The 22,832-nt window shown below is 45.1% G+C and overlaps 1 protein-coding gene across 1 annotated transcript in view; it reads left to right on the top strand.

The window, feature by feature from the left end:
* Positions 1 to 21,974, top strand: part of LOC133364834 (cathelicidin-related peptide Oh-Cath-like) — a 29,011-nt gene extending 7,037 nt beyond the window's left edge. Inside the window, exons 4-8 of the mRNA XM_061585695.1 lie at positions 3,360 to 3,476; positions 15,803 to 15,985; positions 18,298 to 18,405; positions 21,225 to 21,308; positions 21,852 to 21,974. Coding sequence (XP_061441679.1) covers positions 3,360 to 3,476; positions 15,803 to 15,985; positions 18,298 to 18,405; positions 21,225 to 21,308; positions 21,852 to 21,959 — 600 coding nt within the window. The 3' untranslated portion in view covers positions 21,960 to 21,974. The remainder of the gene's footprint in view (positions 1 to 3,359; positions 3,477 to 15,802; positions 15,986 to 18,297; positions 18,406 to 21,224; positions 21,309 to 21,851) is intronic.
* Positions 21,975 to 22,832: the final 858 nt, after the last annotated feature.

Here is a 22,832-nt window from a genome sequence, read left to right as displayed (position 1 = left end):
CCCCACACACCTGCTATTTGCATTGGAAGGAAAGATCCCATGTGCACCAAGAGAGCGACTAGCACCCTCTCTAATTTGGACCTTAGTGAGCTACCTAGCACCATGTTTACTCAGGCTTTGACTGGTGCCCTTGTGATGTATATATATAATACTGTAAATATGGCAAGTGCGGGTTTATTAGAGTATATGTGGTACGTATACTGAGTGAGAGGGGGGAGTACATCGGTTGGAATGTTGAAGATTGTTGTATGATGATTGGCTGAATGTTTGAGTGTCTGGTGGTGCTGCCTAGCAGTGGGATCTTGAGAGATCTTTGCTAGAGCCGGTGAGAAAATCGTTAAGAGACCAGGACCCTGAGGTTGGACCATGACAAGGCAGTGACCGCAGGTGGCACCTGACAGCCCTCTCCTGGTCCAGAGCTGTATAAGTCACCCTTTGCCAACTTGCTGCCCTCCAGCTGTTTTGCACTACAATTCACCTCTTAGTTGTCTTTTCGGTGCCTGCTGAAGACCTTCCTATTTCAACAAGCCTTTTAAGGAGAGACTTTATCCCAGTCTGCATCTGTGCTGGAACTGCTTTGAAAGATGTTTTATTTTTGAGATGTTTTAAGAAGTTTTCAGTGTTTTGTCTCTTGTTCGCCGCCCTGGTGTCCATCTGGGAGGAAGGGCAGGACAGAAATTTAAACAACACAACTCCCATCAGCCCCAGCCAGCTGTGAAAGGCTGCTCCATATCATTGCTGGAGAACTGCTGGGAGTATGCAGGATGCTTCCTGACAAGTGCTGGATATTGCAAACCGGCTGGTATTGTGAATTTTTGAATTCTGCCAATAAACAATTACACAAAGGAAAAAATCAGAGAGCCGGAAATGATAATATAGAGAAGCCTTCCCTAGCCTTGGACTTCAGCACCTACAGGCTAGGGAAGGCTGGTATTGGGCTATGCATGCAACATCAGTCCCTGCGATTGGCAGGTAGTGTGAAGTCTCTGGATTGGACGGGTCTAGTATAAATACAAGGAGCCTGGCCTCCTTCCTTTGCTTGGAAGATACAACAAAGCAGTAGCTTTGCCTTCAGCATTAGGGGCAGGGATGGTGCCAGAGCAGGCCCTTGGGCACCAGACTGCAGGGGTCCTTGAAGGTGGCGGCAATACCGCTGCCACTGAGGGCTTAAATAGGCCCAGCTGAGCCAGCAGGTTAGTGTGCTGTGCATGCACACCTGCCCTTATCAAAGATGGAAGGGGCCATCAACTTGGGTGATGCGCGCACAGCACACAGATATGGTGCCACAGCACTGTGGGAAGTTGCCGAGGGGGAGTGTTGCCTGGGAGGGTGGCTGCTGCTCTGCGATCTGCTCTGCAACCCAATACTAGCGTGGATTGCAGAGTGGGACCTATACCTGCTCAGCCCCAGCAGCAGGGGCCCCTCTCAGCACCAGGGGCCCTTGACCAGTGCCAGACCTGGCCACCTGCTGGCGCTTGGCCAATTAGGGGGCTGAGATGGAGAAGGCATCCTCCAAATATAGATGCAGATATAGCTGCCGAACTCAGCCCAGTGCCTTAGCCTGGCCCCAATATGCCACCACATGTATGTGCATGTGCTCCATAGTCTAAGAAAGCATTTCAGTCAGGACTGATGAGCTGGCAACATCCGCACTATGCATTTAAAGATGGGTTACCAAGTCTCTGGTTTTCGCCTGGGGACCCCGGATGTTTGGGGTCCTCTTCGGATCAGTCACCTAAATCTCTGGACTTTCAGCTTTCATTTAAAAGAAATGGTTTCTAGGTGGTCTGGTTCACAAGATATACACCAAAACATCAGCTGCCTCTCCCCACAACCTCTGTTACATGATCTCTTAGCTGGCTGCTCTAATCCCGCCCTTTCAGGTTTGTAGCCAATAAATGAAGGGTTGTGCTTGACAAGGGATTTGTTGACTTCCAGCAAGGCCAGAAAACTGTTTTTTTCCTGCTTGTCTGAAAATCTCAGTAAGTTTATAGCTTTCATCAATAGCAAAAGTTTCTCTCTCTTGCGTGGAGGAGATCTTAGTGCCATTGCAATGTGTTATGCTTTTCAAACTATGAGGGGTCGAAAAAGTTTAAATGTTCCTTGGCTGTTGAAGAGGGCAGTGGTTTGAAAACCTTCCCAGTATGAAGCTTTAATCCAATACTCGCTTTTCTGGGACTAAAGCTGCAATGCTAATCCCACATACCCGGAGTAAACCCCATTGAATTCAGTAGGTCTTACTTTTGAGTAAGATGGTTAGGATTGTGCTGCAAATTAATGGGACTTTTGAGTGAACGTAGAAAAATCCTACAATCATTTTTGGAACTAAAAACGCTGACCCCTGGTGGTCTTAATGAGGGGTTGGATTTTCTTCCTCTCTGATAAGTTTTAACAAATATCGATGATCCCACCCACATTCTTTTTCCTCAATTGCATGTAATTCCCCTGTGTTTAATTAGTTACACCGGAATTAAGAGACTTAGGGATGTATATACATGAGTATGGTCATGCGAATTCTTCTTTGTGGTCGTCTGTCATTTCAAGCAATCTTGCTAGAGAAAAGAATATTGCAGACCAGTCCATGTAAGTGCAAAAAAACTTTTTCTACAGATTACTGCAGAGCTTGGAAAAGTTACTTTTTTGAACTACAACTCCCATCAGCCCCAGCCAGCATGGCCACTGGATTGGGCTGATGGGCGTTGTAGTCCAAAAAAGTAACTTTTCCAAGCTCTGCAGATTAGTTTATGTAGAATATGATTTTATGCTGTAGTGTACTTTGTTTATTATGTGTAATAATGTAATGTGCCTTTGCAATTTTATTTACAGCACTTGATGAAGGCCAGACAATATAGTGGCTGAAACGCGTTGAGCTTTTTTTGAAAATAAAACACCAAATTTTCCAGCATCTTGGGGTTTCCCCCTTTTTTATTCTTAGCTTTTTGGATGCTTGCCACTCTCTGCTTTTGGTTTATATGCTTCTGATCTGGCAACCCTTATCTATTTATTTATTTATTTATTCCCCTCACAGAGCTACAATTCCCAGAGTCCCCTGAGAAAAGGGGTTGATTGTTAAACCACTTTGGAACTGGAGCTCCATGATGGGTATAGGGGGTCTCCTAACAACTCTCAGCAGCACCCTTCACAAACTACAGTTCCCAGGATTCTTTCGGGGGTGGGGAACATGACTGTTCAAAGTGGTATCATAGGGCTTTGAAGGTATGGTGTGGATGTGGCCAATCAGTGGCCAGGAAAGGGAGGAGAGAGGTAGAAGCAGGAAACTGGGTGGCTATCCGGTGGTCCACCGCCCACCCGCTGAGGGATGAGGGCCTAACAGGAGTCGCTTCTTCTCTCTTCTGCAGCCTCAGCCAAGACGCGTGAAGCGGTCGTGGCTCAAGAAGGTCCTGAAGAAAGGCAAGAAAAGTCTCAGCAAGTTCTTCAAGAAGAAGGGAATCATGGTGGGAGGAACCATTCGCTATTGAGAAGGAAAAAACAGGAATCCAAAAAACCTCTTCTTTCTGGCTTGACCCCCCCCCCATGCAAGCTTTCTCCAGTGCCAATTTCAACCTGCTCACCCTTCCTCTGTCAGCGCTTGCTGTTTCTCATCACCCAAAGCCCTGCAACCCCTTCCCTTAGTAATGTTTGCCAGCCTTCGTCAACCTGGGGCCCTTCTGATGTTTTGGACTACAACCCCCATCAGCCCCGCCTGCACAGCCATGCTGGGTGGGGCTAGAAATGAGGCAGAAATTCAGTTCAGTTCGCATTTACAGCCAAATCTATCTAATCCACACTTTCCAAAACAACCAGAGAACCGAAATGCAGCCATCCTTCGAAATTCACTTATTCAAATTTTGCAATGCAGTTTGCCAACCAACCAGTGTTTGAAAAAATGCATACGTTAGGGGAAAGTGTGCATAAAAATGAATATATGAGTGAAAATAACATACAAAAATGAATTATATGACAAGAAATGGCTTGCAAAAAATGCGTGCGTTAGTCAAGACTGCCTACAAAAATGTGTTTATTTGCAGAATTTCACAGTAAAATGCTGGAGAATTTTCATGAGGATTAAAAAAATCATAATTGCTGCAGAAATGTGGAAGCGGCATTTAAAATCAGAGCCTGGAAAAGTTACTTTTTTTGAACTACAACTCCCATCAGCCCCAGCCAGCATGGCCACTGGACTGGGCTGATGGGAGTTGTAGTTCAACAAAGTAACTTTTCCAACCTCTGTTTAAGATTGGAAACATGAGAAACGGAGCAAACAAAAATGGAGAGATGCTCCCATCCCTAGCGGGGCTCGTTAAAGAGCTGGAGTCCAAAATATGAGGGTACCAGGCTGGCTTCGGCTGGTGCAGCCTATTCCATCCTCTTCTCAAAAGACCTTCTTTAGTTTCCCACAGTGATTCCCTCGTCTCTCAATTGACCTGCCTTCCTGTTATTTCTTTGCTGGACCTTTCGTTTGTTTAGGTCTTCGGGAAACTTCTCTTCTCCATTTTTATTCCTTTTGTTTCCCGCCTATTTAAATTATTAGTCTGCAACCAGAGCCCCATTGGTTTTACTCCTGCATAATGCCTGGCACACCTTTACAAATAAACGATGTTGATGATGATGAAGTCTGGCGAATTCTTTTAATTCGGACCATGACGGAATCCTCCCTCATAATTCCTCCTGATCCACCAAGAAAACTGTCATGGCCCTAATCTGATGATGATGATGTACTGCCTTCAAGTCAATTCTGACTTATGACGACCCCATGAATGGGGTTTTCATGGTAAGTGGTATTCAGAGGGGGTTTCCCATTGCCTTCCTCTGAGGCTGAGAGGCAGTGACTGGCCCAAGGTCACCCAGTGAGTTTCATGGCTGTGTGGGGATTCGAATCCTGGTTTCCCAGGTCACAGTCCAACACCTTAACCACTACACCACACGGGCCCTAATCTAGGGGCAGCTAATGCAGTGCCCTCCAGACGTTGCTGGACTAAAACTCCATCATTCCTGGCCATTGGCCAACATCATCTAGACAGCGCCACATTATCGAACCCTCCCCTAACCAGTCATGAGACCACAATCCCCTTCACCCCTGGCAATCCCTCCCTGGTCAGCTTCTAGTTCTGAGCTGCAGGCAACTCACAGCATCTCCCTCCCAACTAGCTGTAGAAGGAACAGAAGACTTCCCTTCCTGTTTCCTGGATGAGTCTCTGGTCTTGAATTGTGCTTCCATCCCCCACAGCAGTGAACAGCACATTAAAACAGCCAACTTTGCACTCTCCAGATTACACAGTCCATTTTTTAAAAAATTCAGACAGCTTGCACGTGGAAGTCTCTCTACAATGTAAAAGCCCTTGGATTGAGGAGAAAGTGGTTCCAACAAAGAAACAAACAGGGTGTGGATCCAGCCTTCCAAAACCATTTACACAAGTTACTAGCCCAGCAAAATTCTTACTAGCCTGCCCACCCACCAGGAAATACATGGGTTAAAAAGCAGATTAAAATTAAAAACAACTGCTTATGATCCACACCCTGCTGGAGCAGAATTCTTACAATAACAAAAAAGAACAAAGATACAGAGAACCAGACATCACAGTGTATAGGGAGAGAAATTTTAAGACATCTTTCAGAAAGACTGTTGGATTGTAAGAACCTTAAGAATTATTGTGTAGTGTACCCCTATGTTCTACTGTTTCTATTCAGTTTCACACCTCTAGCCAGCGTTTCCAGTGGCTTCCAATCCGAATTTGTGTTCTTGGTTCACTGATAAAGTTTTATGTGTCCCTTGGCATCCACTTGGTGTCCAAAACCTAGGACTGGGTGTCCATTTGGTCACACAACTATTGAGAGTACAGCTCCCATTGTACTAAGGAATTGGATTCCTGCATTGAGCAGGGGATTGGAGTTGATGGCCTTATAGGCCCCTTCCAACTCTACTATTCTATGAATAACCCTCGGAGGCTCAGTCCCGGTTATAAGAGATAAAAGCCTTCACCAAAGTACTCACCAGTGAGGACAGGGTTGCAAGTGCAGCCCAGTCTAAACAAACCAACGCTTGTCCAAACCAGCCTAGGTCCCATTGTGATCCAGAGACAAAGTCAGGAAACAGTCCAAGGTCAATAGCACAAGGCATTCAGGAAAGGTACCACACAGCAAAGCAGGCCAGCTAGAACAAGAAGACCTGTGTTATTTTCAGCAACTGGAAGGCTCAAGAGAGAGGCATTGGGTAGTCTGGCCTCCTACTGGGAGGAAGGGTGGGATATAAATCAAATAATAAATAAATACTCTGGCCTCCTAAACCACACTCTAACTACAGCTGCTGGCAGTGAAGAGTAGGAGGGATTGCTTACTCATGAGTAGATTGGTGAGTCTGTGTCCACAGACTTGTACTGTGTCATAGGTCTTCTGACTGGGTAGCAGCTCCACCTCCTCCTCTGATGTTCAAGGGTTCTTCATCCCAGAGGGCCCCTCAAGGGATCTTCAGTATTGGGGTCAGGGGGTCTTTAAGGTCCTCAACCTGTGGGGCTGCCCCCTGAGGACTCCATGCCTGGTATGAGGTCAGGGCTAGGCCTGACACAATATGGCAGCAGTTATGCTGCCTGGGGCTGATAGGAGTTGTAATCCAAAACATCTGGACCGCACCAGGGTGGCAAAGGCTGCATTAACACAACAAGAGTACAACAAAATGCCATAAATCAAGCAAAACAATATAAGACCGCAATATCACAACACTGGAGGGAGGGGAGCAGATAAGCTACAAGGTAGCTTTGCAGCAATATGCAAAATTGCCGCCCTGGGCACCTGCTGGGAGGAAGGGCAGGATATAAATCTAATAATAATAATAATACACTTCTTTATAAGCAGGGATGATTGATAAGGTCTAGCTACTTTACTCCCAAGTTAAGGATGGAAAACGGAATATCGGTGGACAGCAAAAGAGGTTTAAAGATGTTCTCAAAGCTAATCTAAAAAAAATGTAACATAAGCATCGAGAACTGGGAAGCCTTGGCCCATGAGCGTCCCAATTGGAGACCGGCCGTTACCAAAGGTGCTATGGAGGTTGAAGAAGCACGAGTACAGGGCGAAAGGGACAAACGAGCTAAGCGGAAGGCACATCAAGCAAATCCTCATCGAGACCATCTTCCACCTGGAAACTGGCTCTGCTTCGGACTGGAAGGAGTGCCACAGAGTTCTGTCCTGGGGCCGATACTCTTCAACATTTTTATCAATGACTTAGATGACGGGGTGGAGGGAAGCCTTATGAAGTTTGCAGATGACACGAAACTGGGAGGGATAGCTAACACAATGGAAGAAAGGAATAAAATCCAAAGGGACCTGGATAGACTAGAAAATTGGGCTGAAATTAATAAAATGACATTCAATAAAGACAAATGGAGGATTCTGCATTTAGGCCACAAAAACAAAATGCACGGGTACAGGATGGGAAATACCCGGCTTAGCAGTAGTGCGTGTGAGAAGGACCTTGGAATTGTAGTGGATCGCAAGTTGAACATGACCGAGCAGTGTGATGCTGCAGCAAAAAAGGCAAACGCGGTTTTGGGATGCATAAACAGAGCTATAGTTTCCAGGTCGAGGGAAGTAATACTCCCACTATATTCTGCATTAGTCAGGCCTCATCTGGAATACTGCGTTCAGTTCTGGGCCTCAGGCAAAGGCTTGTACTGGACCTTTCACTGGTTAATTATTCTCCAAGAAGACCACCAATGTGGCTAACCAGAGATTCAGGTGGGCTGAAGACTCACACGAATACTGCTAAATGTCCTCAGTATCACAGTGGAAAAGAAACAATACAAAAAGGTTCACAAATGCCATTTTATTACAGGAGGAAGTTTGACCTGAGCAAAAGAGAAACCAAGATCTGCTTCCAGATAAATTATTACAGTATTGTGGGATTGGAGATCCTCATGCATGCATAGCCCATCTCCCATCTCCCCCCACCCCCCCCAATCAAGATTTATTCTTTCTGAAGAAAATACAATTTAAAAAAAACCCATACCTCCTAGTAATGACCTTTTTGTGAGACCTCAACAACCCATTTGCCAATTAAGCTCCAGTGGTGGCTGGTGCTCATAAAGACTGGGGTGAAGTGCAGGTGGCCCAAACAACAGGCAGAGCCTAAGCCAATGACAGGCAGAACTAACTAATCATAGTGGTGCAGCTACTCAATGAGGATGGCTAAATGATGACAGATGACTTTGGCTCAGTCTTTTGCCAAAAGAGGGTCTATGACCCTCCTGGCAAACATGAAGCACAAGTTGAAGGGGCAGGATTGCAGCTTGAAACTAACAGACAAATGGTCAAAGAGTACCTAATTTGAACAAGTTCAATTCTCCAGGGTCCGATGAACAGTGTCCTAGAGTATTGAAGGAACTGGCTGAAGAACTCACGGAACCACTGTCGGTTATCTCTTTGCAAAATCGTAGAGGATGGGTGACACGCCAGGATCTCTTCTCAATCATCCCAGTGTACAGGACATGGAATAATGGGCTCAAGCTGCAGGAAGCCAGATTTCGACTGAACATCAGGAAAAACTTCCTAACTGTTAGATCAGTATGACAATGGAACCAATTTTCTCGGGAGGTGGTGTGCTCTCCAACACTGGAGGCATTCAAGAGGCAGCTGGACAGCCACCTGTCGTGTATACTTTAATTTGGATTCCTGTATCGAGCAGGGGGTTGGCCTTATAGGTTCCTTCCAACTCCATTATTTATGGTTCTATAACACTTTTGCACATTTTCCTTGTGTGTGGACATGCTTTTTTGCTTAGAGCCATGGCATTTAGAAGCCGACACTACACAATTATTGTTATTATGTGCCTTCAAGTCAATTTTGACTTATGGTAACCCTCAGAATCAGTGACCTCCAAGAGCATCTGTCGTGAACCACCCTGTTCAGATCTTGTAAATTCAGGTCTGTGGCTTCCTTTATGGAATCAATCCATCTCTTGTTTGGCCTTCCTCTTTTTCTACTCCCTTCTGTTTTTCCCAGCATTATTGTCTTTTCTAGTGAATCATGTCTTCTCATGATGTGTCCAAAGTATGATAACCTCAGTTTCATCATTTTAGCTTCTAGTGACAGTTCTGGTTTAATTTGTTCAAACACCCAATTATTTGTCTTTTTCACAGTCCATGGTATGCACAAAGCTCTCCTCCAACACCACATTTCAAATTATTTTTCTCTTATCCACTTTTTTCACTGTCCAACTTTCACATCCATACATAGAGATCGGGAATACCATGGTCTGCATGATCCTGACTTTAGTGTTCAGTGATACATCTTTGCATTTGAGGACCTTTTCTAGTTCTCTCATAGCTGCCTTCCCCAGTCCTAGCCATCTTCTGATCTCTTGACTATTGTCTCCATTTTGGATAATGACTATGCCGAGATATTGATAATCCTTGATAGGTTCAGTGTCTTCATTGTCAACTTTAAAGTTACTTAAATCTTCTGTTGTCATTACTTTAGTCTTTTTGACGTTCAGCTATAGTCCTGCCACAGTACACAGAGTGGGAGAAAATTCTCAGAACTGGAAATGTGACAGCACTAATGAAGAAGAGGCCACATCTGCACCATACATTTGAAGCAGGATCATACCACTTTAAACTATCATGGCTTTCCCCCAAAAATCCCTGTCCAGCCTAAACTGGAAGAAGGTGTTCTCCACCAAGAATGCCACCTGAAACTCCAGTGACAAAGCTGGTTTTAACTGCACCCCCAAGGACCCCTAAACCTGCTCTTCTAGTGGAAGTGGAACCCGTGTAGAACAGGCTGAACACCCCCTCCCACCCATAGCACCTCCATCTCGTCAGGATTGCAGTTTAGCTTCCTGGCTCTCATCCCGTTCCCTATTGCTCCCAAGCACCGGTTCAGCACGTCTGTAGCCTCACCTGCATCAGATGATCAGAGAAGCAACTCTGGGTCCATTCTTACAGTTGCCTCCCCTTGCAATACATGCTTTGGCTATCTTGCCTGAGTCGCCTAGATCTCTTGCTCTATAAGCCCCTCTGACACTCCAGTTTTTGGCATATTATGTCCCATAATTCTTAAACAGCGTCTCCTAACCTAGTGCCCTCCATATGTTTTGGACTACAACTCCCACCAGTCCCGGTTAGCCAGACTGGAGCTTTAGTCCAAAACGCCTGGAGAGCACCAGGTTGGGGAAGGCTGTCCTGATATATGGAGACCACGTGTGCACAAACCTATGAAAGGGTCTGAGAACAAGGAGAAAACATTCTTTATGTATTTGTGTAAAGTATCTGTAAACTGCCCTATATGCAAAAATATCATGGTGGTGTACAAATAAAAGTTTTTTTAGAAAGTAAATACAAAATTAAAACATGAATGCATTCCTTTCCTCTGTCCTGTGAGGCGAGGGTGAGGAGCAATAGCGTTAAAGGGTAGAGGCTGTAGATTTAAGCCAAGCATTAGGAAATGTTTCCTAACTGTTAGATCAGGAGTCTCCTCAACGTTCCTGCTGATTCAACCAACTGCAAGCCCAGCCTGTGGTGGAAACTTTACATAATTTGTTACCAGAAGAAGAGAGAAATCCAGGCCACAAATAAAACCCCAAACAACCATTTCCCTTCAGGGGTCAGGCAGACCAGACCTGCGTCAATCCTCTCTGAAGCCAACAGTTAAAAAAAGGAAGAAAAAGGCACATCTGAATGTTCAGGAATTTTATCCCCAGTTGTTCTCGGGCATGATCACTTTGGGTTATTTAAAAAAATGTTGGGGGTGAGGGGAAGAGAAAAAAACCCCACAGGTTATGCTTTTTCCACTTGAAAAGTTGCATACTTCAAGGGTAGCCAACCTAGTGCCCTCCAGATGTGGCTGGACCACAACTGCCATCAGCCCCAGTCAGCATGGCCAACAGTGAGGTATGTTGGGAGTTGCAGTCAGCAACATCTGAAGGGTGTCAGGTTGGCCACTTCTGCAGGTGAGCAGTCCTCGCCCTTTTCACAGTCAGGACCTACCAAACATGCATTTGGGAACTATATATATATATTTGTGTGTGTGTGTGTGCTCATGTGTATATACGATATCCCTGTTCTTCAACCTTGGGTTCCCAGGTGTTGTTGGATTACAGCTCCCATCATCCTTGGCCATTGGCAAAGTTGACTGGGGTTGCTGGGAGTTGTCGTCTGATAACATCTAGTGATCCAAGGTTGAAGAACATTGTTCTATACAATCTGTTGCGCTCCAGCTTAGGTCAAGCAGCAACCTACCTAATAAAGAGAACGTAAGAAGAGCCTGCTGGATCAGGCCAGTGGCCCATCTAGTCCAGCATTATGGGTAGCCCGCAGGCAGGACCTGAGCGCAAGAGCACTCTCCCCTCGTGTGATGTCCAGCAACTGGTATTCAGGGGCATCCTGACTCCAACACTAGAGGTAGAACATAGCTGTCAGGGTTAGTAGCCATTGATAGCCTCATCTAGTTCTGTAGCTGGTGCAGGAGAAGACACTCCACTACTTGCCTATCCCAATTTGGGGCAAGTCCTAGATCAAATGGTGCTTTAAATCAGAAGTGTATTTGGTACCCCCTTCTGCTTGTTCGGTGTCTAAGTCCCCTCCTCCCTTCTGCTTGTATTTATTTATTTATTTATTAAATTTATATCCAGCTCTTACTCCCAGTAGGCGCCCAGGGTGACAAACAAAAACACTAAAAACACTATAAAACATATTAAAAACAGACTGTAATATATATTAAAACAAAACATATCTAAAAGCAATTCCAACACAGATGCAGACTGGGATAGAGTCTCTACTTAAAAGGCTTGTTGAAAAAGGAAGGTCTTTGGTAGGCGCCGAAAAGACAACAGAGATGGCACCTGTCTAATATTTAAGGGGAGGGAATTCCAAAGGCTCGGTGCCACAACGCTAAAGGTCCGCTTCCTATATTGTGTGGAATAGCGACCTTCTGATAACATGGTATCTGCAGGAAGCTCTCACCTGCAGAGCGCAGTGATCAACTGGGAATATAAGGGATAAGATGGTATTTCAGATATCCTGGTCCCAAGCTGTATAGGGCTTTATACACCAAAACTAGAACCTTGAACTTAGCCCAGTAGCTGATAGGTAGCCAGTGCAATTCTTTCAGCAATGGGGTGACATGTTCGCGATACCCTGCCCCAGACAGCAGTCTCACCACCACATTTTGCACCAGCTGCAATTCAACCTGGAGGTTACCAATGTATGGGCAACAGTGGTCAGGCTATCCTTGTCCAGAAATGGCCACAGCTGTCTTACCAGCTGCAGCTGGTAAAAGGTACTCCTAGACACTGAGGTCACCTGGGCAAAGATGGATCCAGGAGCACCCCCAGACTACGGACCTGTTCTTTCAGAGGGAGTACGACCCTATCAAAGGCAGGCAACTGACCAATTATCTGAACTCGGGAACCACCAACCCACAGTGCCTCTGTCTTGCTAGGATTCAGACTCAGTTTATTGACCCTCAGCCAACCCACCACCGAGTCCAGGCATCGGTCCAGGGCTTGCACAGCGTCTCCCGATTCAGATGTTACAGAGAAATAGAGCTGGGTATCATCAGTGTACTGCTGACACCTCATCCCAAATCTCCTGATGACTGCCCCCAAGAGCTTCATATAGATGTTAAACAGCATGGGGGACAAGATTGTACCCTGCGGCACCCCACAGCACAACTGCCAGGGGGCTGAAAGACAATCACCCAACGTTATTCTCTGAAAACAACCTTGGAGATAGGATTGGAACCACTGTAAAACAGTGCCTCCGATACCCAGCTCACCAAGTCGGCCCAGAAGGATACCATGGGCAATGGTATCAAAAGCCACTGAGAGATCAAGTAAGAGTAACAGGGTCACACTCCCCTGTGCTTCTCCCGATAAAGGTCATCTATCAGGGCAACCAAGGCTGATTCAGTCCCATAACCAGGCCTGAACCCAGACTGGAATGGGTCAAGATAATTTTTTTCATACAAGAATACTTGCAATTGCTGTGCCACAACCCTCTCAATCACCTTCCCTAAAAAGGGGGTATTTGCAACCGGTGAGTAATTGTCGCAGAGCAATGGGTCCAGGGTGGGTTTTTTCAGGAGCGGTTGGATCACTGCCTCTTTCAGGGCAGCTGAAACCACTTCCTCCCGCAATGATGCATTGACCACACCCTGAATCCACTCGGTCAAACAGAGCAAGCTTTAATAAGCCAAGAAGGGCAAGGGTCGAGTTGCTGGCCACATCATCACAAGCACCTTGTCTATGTCAGATGACCCTACTTCTTTTCAACTGCCAAACTTCAGGAAGTGGTGGGGGCAGGAGGTAGTGGAAATACTGCGCAAGTCAAAAATATTTGCACATGCCCAGTAACTGAGCAACCGGAGGGAGTAAAAATGTAAAATCAGAGGGCGGGGCCACAAGGAAACAGCGACACTCATTCTTCCCAGAGGAACGCCTACTTGTGTGAATTGAAAACAACAGATTTAAAGCTACCTTTGGGCACGAAGTGTGGACCTTGCAAATCTATTACGATGGTAAAAGCAGTGTATTTGCTACGAAGAAATGCTCCCATGTGGATACGCCCTTAGGAGATTGTCCTTAATTAGTTAATCTGTCTATTTCAGTTTTGCTCAGTTTCTCATTTGTCCAACTGAGAGTTCAGTTCTCTACATTTCCACCTTGCAATGTTGTTAAAGTCCTCATGAAAATTCATCAGCATTTTAGTGCAAATTTATCTTAATATATACATGTTTGTCTGCAATTATGCATAATACACACATTTTTCCCAAGCAATTTCCCCTGAAATAATGCATCTTTGTATATTATTTTCATGAATATATGCATTTTTATGCACACTTTATCTGAGTATATGCTTTTCTGTACACATTACTGGGCTATAGAAGGGTGCTGCAATATTTGGAGAAGTGGATTTTGAAGGATGGCAGTGTTTGGTTAGCGCATTGTTTCAGAAAGTGCGAATTCAGTAAACTCACCTTTAAATGCAAACTAAATCAATTTCCCTTCATCCCTATTCCTAATGCTTGCCTTAAATCTATAATCTGTGCTCTTCAAATTGATTGATCCTTATTTTATTCCCACATGACTGACAGTAGGAGCACTTCCCCTCTGCCCTCCTAACATTTTTTAAAAATAGATTTTTTAAAAAAAGATTCATTTAAGGGTTTCTTGGCCCCATATTTTAGGATCATGGATTGCACTGCGCAGAAACGAGACCGTAACACGTGTCATGCTAGCTGTACTTACATAGACCAAGAGTCCCAGGTGGCTCGTGCCAGTGAGTCAGGCCACATTGATGCAGGAGAAGGAAATCATCTCTCTCAGGATGAGGAGGAGAACACATTCCCAGAGATGGCAATTTGGGTATTTTCTCAGTGACAGCCACTGAGTGCTCCAGGAAAGTGGCCTGGAAATGCTGGAATGCATCAACGAATCAATACACAAGCCAACTATATAGTAGGGAGATGATGAGGAAGGTTTATAAAATGATGCATCATGTGGACATTTGTCATCTGGTGGGAAACAGAATGCTACACTAGACACTTTGGTCTGATCCAGCAGGGTTCAGGAGTCAGCGCTAGAGACAGGGAAGAAATTCGATTCAGTTTGCATTAAAAGCTGAATCTATTCAATTTGCACATTCTTGAAACAAAATTGAGAACTAAAACATAGCCATCCTTTGAACTTTTGTGATGCAGCTCTCCAAACAATGTTCATAAAAGTTCAAAGTTCAGCCTAAAACCTGGAGTGGATTCCACTGCCTCACTGATATGAAGCCACCAGGCACCATTGATGTGAAGATGCCCTCTATCAGCCACGTTGAAATGAATGGGAACCATGTGAGCATCACCTATACACTTCAAGGGCTTCGCAAAGAGGAACATCCCTGTTTATTGTTGTGCAGCCAAATTTTAGCAGGTATATTTTCTCCTATGGCAGCCTTTGTCAACCTGGTGCCCTCTAGATTTTAACTGGCACTGCCTGGAACTGATGGGAGTTATAGTGCAAAACATCTGGAGTGCTCCAGGTTGGTAAAGGCTGTTTAGGGATGGGGGAGAAATTGTTCACATTTAAAGGCAAACCTACCAAATTTGCACTATGTCAACAAAAACACAGCCATCCTTTGAAATTTGCAAATCTCCAAATTTTGCAATGCAATTCTCGAGCCAAGCCATACGTGCCAAAATGCATCTACTACAGCATTTGTGAAAATAACATTAAAATGCATTATATTAAAGAAAATATAAATACTAGGGGAAATAAGCTTTGCAAAAATATGTATATTATGCAGAACTGCATACAAAAATGGGTGCATTCACACTAAAATGTTGGTGGATTTTCATGAGGACTTTAAAAAAATATATTGCAAACTGATGTGGAGAACTGGAAAATGGGAAAATGAGAAAAACTGTCAGATTTGGCCATCCCTGCCTGTGATATATGCAGAGTCCTGCAAGATACGCTAATAGAGTTCAATACCCGACCCAACAGAACACAGAGACTCCCCTGTTGCCCCAGCCTTTCCTAATGCAGGATCCCTTTCCTAGTCTCTCGCTGTGCGCCGTTGTGCAAGGATGACTTCTGCAGTTCCTCTCCCCACACATCCAACTGATCTCCCACCGTTCAGTTGGACCAGCAACTGGCACTTCCTGCAGGTGGAAGAGAAATGCCACTGGTGAATCCACAACCACAGGGACGTTAGCCCACGGGGGTGGGGGTGGGGTTAGGCAGGAGGCTGCAAAGGAGTTAGCTGGCTATATAAAAAAGCAGTGCTGTGCTGGTTGGTGGTGCCAAAGTCCCTGGAGACAGCTGGAGAAAATGGAGAGCTACAAGGCAGTTCTGCTGGTCATCGGGGTGGTCACGGCAGCCCCCTCGGCACCCACTCCGCTCAGCTACGAGCAGGTGATTGCCTCTGCCGTGGACACCTACAACCAGGAGCAAAAGCCAGAGTTTGCCTTCCGGCTGCTGGAAGCTGAACCCCAGGAAGATTGGGTATGTAGCTCCGTGATTCCCTGGGCGCATGGCCCTGCCTCGTGGCTGGACGTGCACTTTCCACACACAGCCACAATTTCCCCTGGGAGGAGGCGTTTTGTCTGGGTGTTAGAACAAATTAAACCAGAACTGTCCCTAGAAGCTAAAATGATGAAACTGAGGTTATCATACTTTGGACACATAATGAGAAGACATGACTCACTAGAAAAGACAATACTGGTGGGAAAAACAGAAGGGAGTAGAAAAAGAGGAAGGCCAAACAAGTGATGGATTGATTCCATAAATGAAGCCACAGACCTGAACTTACAAAATCTGAACAGGGTGGTTTATAACAGATACTACTGGAGGTCGCTGATTCATAGGGTCACCTTAAGTCGAAATCGACTTGAAGGCACATAACAACAACAAATGTGGTGGCCAAGGGCCCCCTTCCTATTCTGGGCATGATGCAGGTGTGTGAATATTGGGCATTGAGTGTATGCTGAGCAGGGCAGAGCCTGGCTCATTTGTTCTTTATTTATTTATTAATTTATTTATTTATATCCCACCCTTCCTCCCAGCAGGAGCCCAGGGCGGCAAACAGAAACGCTAAAAACACTTTAAAACATCATAAAAAGACCTTAAAATACATTAAAGCAATACGTTAAAAACATTTTTGAAAAGCTTTAAAAACATATATTTTTTAAAAAGGGTTAAAAACATATTATTAAAGAAAACATATTACATTGTTCTTGCACCTGTTTAGATTTAAAGTGCACTCTAGAAATGTGAAGGCCCAGGAAAAAAAACCCAGAAACATTGGGGGGGGGGACCAAACTTTTTAAAATTGTTTTTGCCAGCCTTCACATTTCTACTCTGGCTGCCCACACCCTACATGTGGCTTCCCCCAAACAATCCTGGGAACTGTACTTTACCCCCCCCCAAGAGCTACAGTTCCCAGGATGCTTAGCAAACTACAGTTCCCAGGATTCTTTGAGGGAAGTCGTGCATTTTAAATGTATAGTGGGTATGCAGTCAGATCAAAGAGTGCTGGGTGGAAGGAACAGCAATTATATATGCCCACATAGATGTAGGGTGTCCTCCTAATTTATATAACAGTTTTCTAGAATGTGCAAAGTCCTTTGCATTTTGTGATGTGAATCATGCCTACAACAACCCAGTGAGGTAGGCCAGCATTACCAGCATGTTACAGAGAGAACAGTGGCTTGCCTAAGAGCACCCTAGGTGAGTTTGATACCTTCCCACATGCATATAACCCTGTTTCTGAACCTTTCCCCCCCTTAATTCAATGGCTAAAGTCCTCTGAGCATTTGTTTGTATCAAGCATTTATATCCTCCTCTTCAGCTAAAAAAAAGTGATCCTAGGGCAGATCACTCATATCAGTCTTCAGACAATCCCTGCCCTTGGGTTTACAATCTAAAAAAAGATGTGACACAAAAAGAAAAGGGGATGAGAGGGAGGAGGAAAAAAGCAAACCCAGGCTCTGTTTCCTAGTTACAAATTCTTGTAATGACTGCTTGGAATTGTCTTTTCTAACCAACGGAGATCCTTTCCATTCCATTCTCCTTAGACCTTCTGTAACCCCTCACCACCACCTTTTGTCTCTTTGTGCAGAGTCTACCACACAGCTAATAGTCAGGGAGCGAGTGGGTGTTTCTGGAAGTTCCCTTCCTACCTGAAACCATCTCTGAGGAGTAAGGTGGCCAACTTTATTTCTAGCAGGGTTCCTGTTTCTCCAATAATTGCATGCCAGGCAGAAATCCACCAACTGGAGTGTTTCCCATCACCAATTTTGTGTCCTGGGGAAAGCTGCATCAGTTGAATTTCTGTCTGTGCTGCAGCTGCTGCAGGCACATGAGACCTGACAGGTAAAACAGGTATCTATCCGTAATAGAGAAAGAGAGAGAAGGGTTACAGAGCCGCCATCTGCTCCTCCTTCCATCAACTGTCACCTGCCTGCAGCTATTCCATCAGGCTGCACCAGAGGAGGGGAGAGAAGGGAAGCAGGGCCACTCCATTGGCACAATGGAGAAACCAACCGCTTTGGGCACCTCCTCTCCTTGAACCAATTCCATCCCAGCTGGTCACTAGAAGAACTTGTACCTAAGAACTGGTGCCTGAGTTTGCATATTTCCTCCTCCCTCCCAGTGCATTTTCCTTTTGTGTCATTTTAGGTTGTAAACTTGAGGGCAGGGGCTCTCTTTTTTAAGTGATCTACAAACTTCTCCGGGAGCCTTTTTTTGCATAACAGGGAGATAAATATACGTTACCAGTAAGCCCAGTTCATCCCTTTTTCTTAATGTCCCCACAGGATGCTTCTAGTGAAACCATCCAGCCACTGAAATTCTCCATCAAAGAGACCATTTGCCGTTCAACAGAGAAGACTGATGTCTCCCAGTGCGAATACAAACAGGATGGGGTGAGGATGAGCGCCCTCCCTGCAGGCGCTTCTCTCTTCTTCATACAGTTGCTAACTTGTTAATGCTCCTGTGCCTTTAACAGCAGCTGGACCTGCAAAAAAGGCAGTGGGTGGTGCTGTTCCTTTACACCAGCCTTCCCCACACCTAGCCCCCCCTCCCCATAGTAACGCCCTTTGCTTTCCTATTTATGCTTTGGGATCCAAGCGACATTTTGTTCACACTGCTCCTTTCCTGGTGCCCCAAACACACACACACACACACACGGTTGTCCTGCTGTTTGTGAAGCTGGACCATCCATCATAATCACAGCACAATCCTTTAGGCATGATCAGCCCTTTTGTTATTTGGCAAAAGGCCGCAGCTCATGCTTTCGATACAGAAGTTCCCAGAATTCCTAGGTAGGACTGAGAAACAACCTCCTGCCTGAAATCCTGGAGAGCTGCTGGCATTCAATATGGACATTACCACTGCTGCTACAATTTATTACCCGCCTTTCACTCTAAGGTCCCAGGGTGGACTACAACAGTTGAAAATGTCATAAACCTACCGAAAACTATTTAAAATCACATCACGAAATACGCTTTGCAAAAATGTGTATATTAAGTCTATTAAAAATGGACCGACTCAGTATAAGGCAGCCTCTTATTTAAAGCAGCCCTTTATTCCGACTCATGTGGACTAGAACCTTACGTTATTTGAGAGGATCTGTAGCTCAATGGTAGAGTATCTGCTTCGCAAGGAAAAGGCCCCAGGTTCAATCCCCAGCATCTTTAGGTAGGGCTGGGAGAGACTTCCTGCCTGAAAACCTGGACAGCTGCTGCCAGTCAGTGTGGAACATAGTGGGCTGGATGGACCCAATGGTCTCAGTCATCCTATGATTTAATGACTTTTTAACCTGGAAGTGGAAGGGCATTAAAACCGACAATATTCTGAGGCCACATCCACACCATACGTTTGTTCCACGATTATTCCACTTTAAACAGTCATGGCTTCCCCCAAAGAATCTTGGGAAGTGTAGTTTGTGAAGGGTGCTGAGAGTTGTTAGGAGACCCCTCTTCCCCTCACAGAGCTACAGTTTTCGGAGTACTCTGGAAAGAGGGACCAAGAGATAAACAACTCTGAAAGTTGTAGCTCTATGAGGAGAATAAGCGTCTCCTGGCAACTCTCAGTACCCTTCACAAACTACACTTCCCAGGATTCTTTGGGGGAAGCCATGAGTGTTTAGAGTGGAATAAATGTATGCTGTGAATCCCTGACAGTGCAGAGCTAGAGGGGATCACTGGTCTGACTTGGCATAAATCAGCTTCCAATGTTCCTATTGTCACGCCTGGTTTGTGGTTGGCGATAGCGTGAATATTTGCCACTTGGCTCCATTCCTTTTTACATCCACAACACTGCCTGTTTCAAAACAGTATCTGTTGCTACTCTATCATTTTTTCCCTTTTCTTTGCTTTTAAAAAAAGAATCCACTTGCTTCACATGTTCAAGTGCACACGTGCATGAAAGGCAAACAATGACGCCTGAGCAGATGTTCCATTTTCTCAGCCCCCGCTACTTATGCAAGCCGCATTCAACTGCTGCTGTATGACCCCTAGACACCCTCCAATTAAAAAACAACGAGAAGAAGCCAATTAATTCCCTTGGCTATTTAATCAAGGTTCATCAACTTACGTTTTAATCAGCCAGCTTTGACATCCAGCTTTGAACATGATGCAAGGAGATTTTGTTAGGGGGTGTTGTTAAAAAGGGCAATTCTCCACTTTCATATTCTGAGGTGGAACAATCTCTAACATAGAGTTGCCATTTGTTTTTTCCTGACTCTGCGCCTGTGCCTTGAATGGCAGCCCAGCTACTATAAATTTAGCAAGTAAAGCTTTCTCTGGGGATAAGGTGTGGGAAAATCAAGATTTCTGTATGTTAAGCTGCTGTTAGACATACAGGTGCAGGACCAGGAAATATTTTGGAGTGGACTGGTGCTCCTTTAAGTTCACATGGTTCACGTGATGTTACCGGCAAACAGAAGCTATCACACAGTTTTCCCTCTGTAAATCTATACTAACCCAATCCACTGATAATATGAAAAGAGAAGAAACTTTACTCCATTTCTCTAGTGCTTGCAGATTCTTTGCTCTGATGCTTTTAGGTGGGTGTGTCAATCATTCCCTTCTCCATGGCAACTCCCTCCTCCTCCCTTTGTTCATTTCATTTCCTGTAGGCTGACAAGCAACTTCCGGTTACTCTCCTCTATTCTGCTGGCCTTTTTTATATTGCTGCAAACAGTGCCTTTATTTTCTTTCCCCCCTAATTTGTGTGTAAAAGCATAACACTGCTCAAACAAAGATTTGTATTTCACCTGCATCCTACTAGGGAAAACATAGATATTCACACTTCTGGATTTTTTTAAAAAGGAACCTACTACAGCTGGTAGAACAGACTGAGCATGCTCAGTTACCTAGAAACCAAAGGGAGAGGAAATGTATAATTAGGAGGTGGGGCCAAAAGGAAACAGCAAGACTAATCCTCCTCAGAGGAATGCCCACTTGTGTGAATGAGAAAAAGCAATTGGCAGCTATTTTTGAGCAGGAACTGCGGATGATGGAAGTGAAAAGCTAAGGTAAAAGAAGTGTGCTTCCTACAAAGAAACACTCCCATGTAGATGAGCCCTTAGTGACAGATTAAAGTGCCACCTTCCTAAGCTGCTTGTATGTATAGCATGTGCTGACCTCCTTCAAGTCTCTTCTTGAACGGAGATAGAGGTGGCTGTTCATCCCAGGAGGGCTTTGGTGCAGATGGCTCCTCTTTTTGTCTCCTTGAACAGGTCGACAGGGACTGCTCTGGCTTCTACTCTGCTCAGCAAACTCCACCCATAATTATTGTCCAGTGTGAGGATGTGGATCAAGAGGTACCTGCTTTCTTGCATTCTGCTCATCTTTGTATTTCATACAGATAAGGGGTGCTGGCAAAATTTGAGATGGGGGCATTGTGTGGGGGTAGTACAATGAGGGCATAACCTTGCCTGAGACACTGAAAAGCAGCTGCCAGTCAGAGTAAATAACTGTCAATGGTCTGACTCAGTGGAAGGCAGCTTCTTGTCTTCACATTGGCTTGCCAATGTTTTGTTTTCTAAGATTCTGGCACTCGGGCATGAGGAATTTCCTTCCCTCGCCCACATGGCTACATCACAAAATCTCTGGTAACACAAAGCTGTGATACCTTCCAAACTGTGGAATGTGATTTGCAATTCTACATGCTGGTAACAGCGCAAGAGCTGGATAGTGTGAGGAGCTACCAGGCTGGAAGCATCCCAGGAGTATTAGTTTTGTGGTATAACAAATGAGTAACAAATACTGAAAGCATCCCAAGAGTTTTGTAGAGTAACGGATGAGTAACAAAAACGCACACACTATTTATGGTCACTGCCTTGTCTCTTCTGCCCCTGATCTAGCTGAATCGAATTACAAGAGGCCGCTGGAGAAAGTTCTGGAGAAAAACTAAATCGTTTGTGAAGAAACATGGGGTCAGCATTGCTTTAGCTGCAGTCCGTTTTGGATAGAGAGCTCCAGAGAAAAAGGATGTTGAAATGATCCGTCCTACTGCACTTGCTCCTCCAGCTTAAACACTCAAGCAATCTAGATGTCTGCATTGCTTTTTTTTATAGAATCCTAGAATAGTAGAGTTTGAAGGGGCCTATAAGGCCATCTAGTCCAACCCCCTGCTCAATGCAGCATTTTTATACTGCTTCCCTTTCACCTCTTGCCCAGATATGTTCCATAAGGCCACAGTGTATGATAATAAAATACCTTTTGAAAAAAGATCTTCTCATGCAGTGTGTTTCTCCACAGCCGAGTGCTTCTTATCTGCACTCTGTGGACTTTGATAAGAGGCCAGTTGCAGTAATGGATGGCAGCTAGCCAAAGGCCAACCTGGGTACATTTACTTGTTTTTGCACAATTGGGGAGGAACAATGTCCTCAGTGCAGAGCTTGCAAAAGTTACTTTTTTGAACTACAACTCCCATCAGCCCAATCCAGTGGCCATGCTGGCTGGGGCTGATGGGAGTTGTAGTTCAAAAAAAGTAACTTTTCCAAGTTCTGCCTCAGCGGCGGAGAGAACATAGATAGGCCTTGCTTACATGTCGATGGTTCAGGTGGTAACTGTTTGTAAAACTGCAATGCTGAAGTGTCCACAGTATCTCTGCAAGGGAGGAAGACAGAGAGGAAAGCAAAACAAATTGGTCACTTCCCTGTGACCTCATCAGCCACTCCCCTTTGCCCTCCTACCAGCCCCACCAGCCACCTCTGGTTCAGTCCCTGGGAAATCCAGGCAGCGAGTGATGGGGAAAATGCCTCTCTGCTTGGGACCTTGGAGAGCTGCAGCCAGCCAGGGTAGACTGCAGGATAAACAAATGGAGCATCTTGGTATAAGGC

This window comes from Rhineura floridana, chromosome 10, assembly GCF_030035675.1.
Source record: "Rhineura floridana isolate rRhiFlo1 chromosome 10, rRhiFlo1.hap2, whole genome shotgun sequence".
In the NCBI taxonomy this organism is placed as follows: Eukaryota; Metazoa; Chordata; class Lepidosauria; order Squamata; family Rhineuridae; genus Rhineura; species Rhineura floridana.
This window is presented reverse-complemented; position numbering and strand designations above follow the sequence as displayed.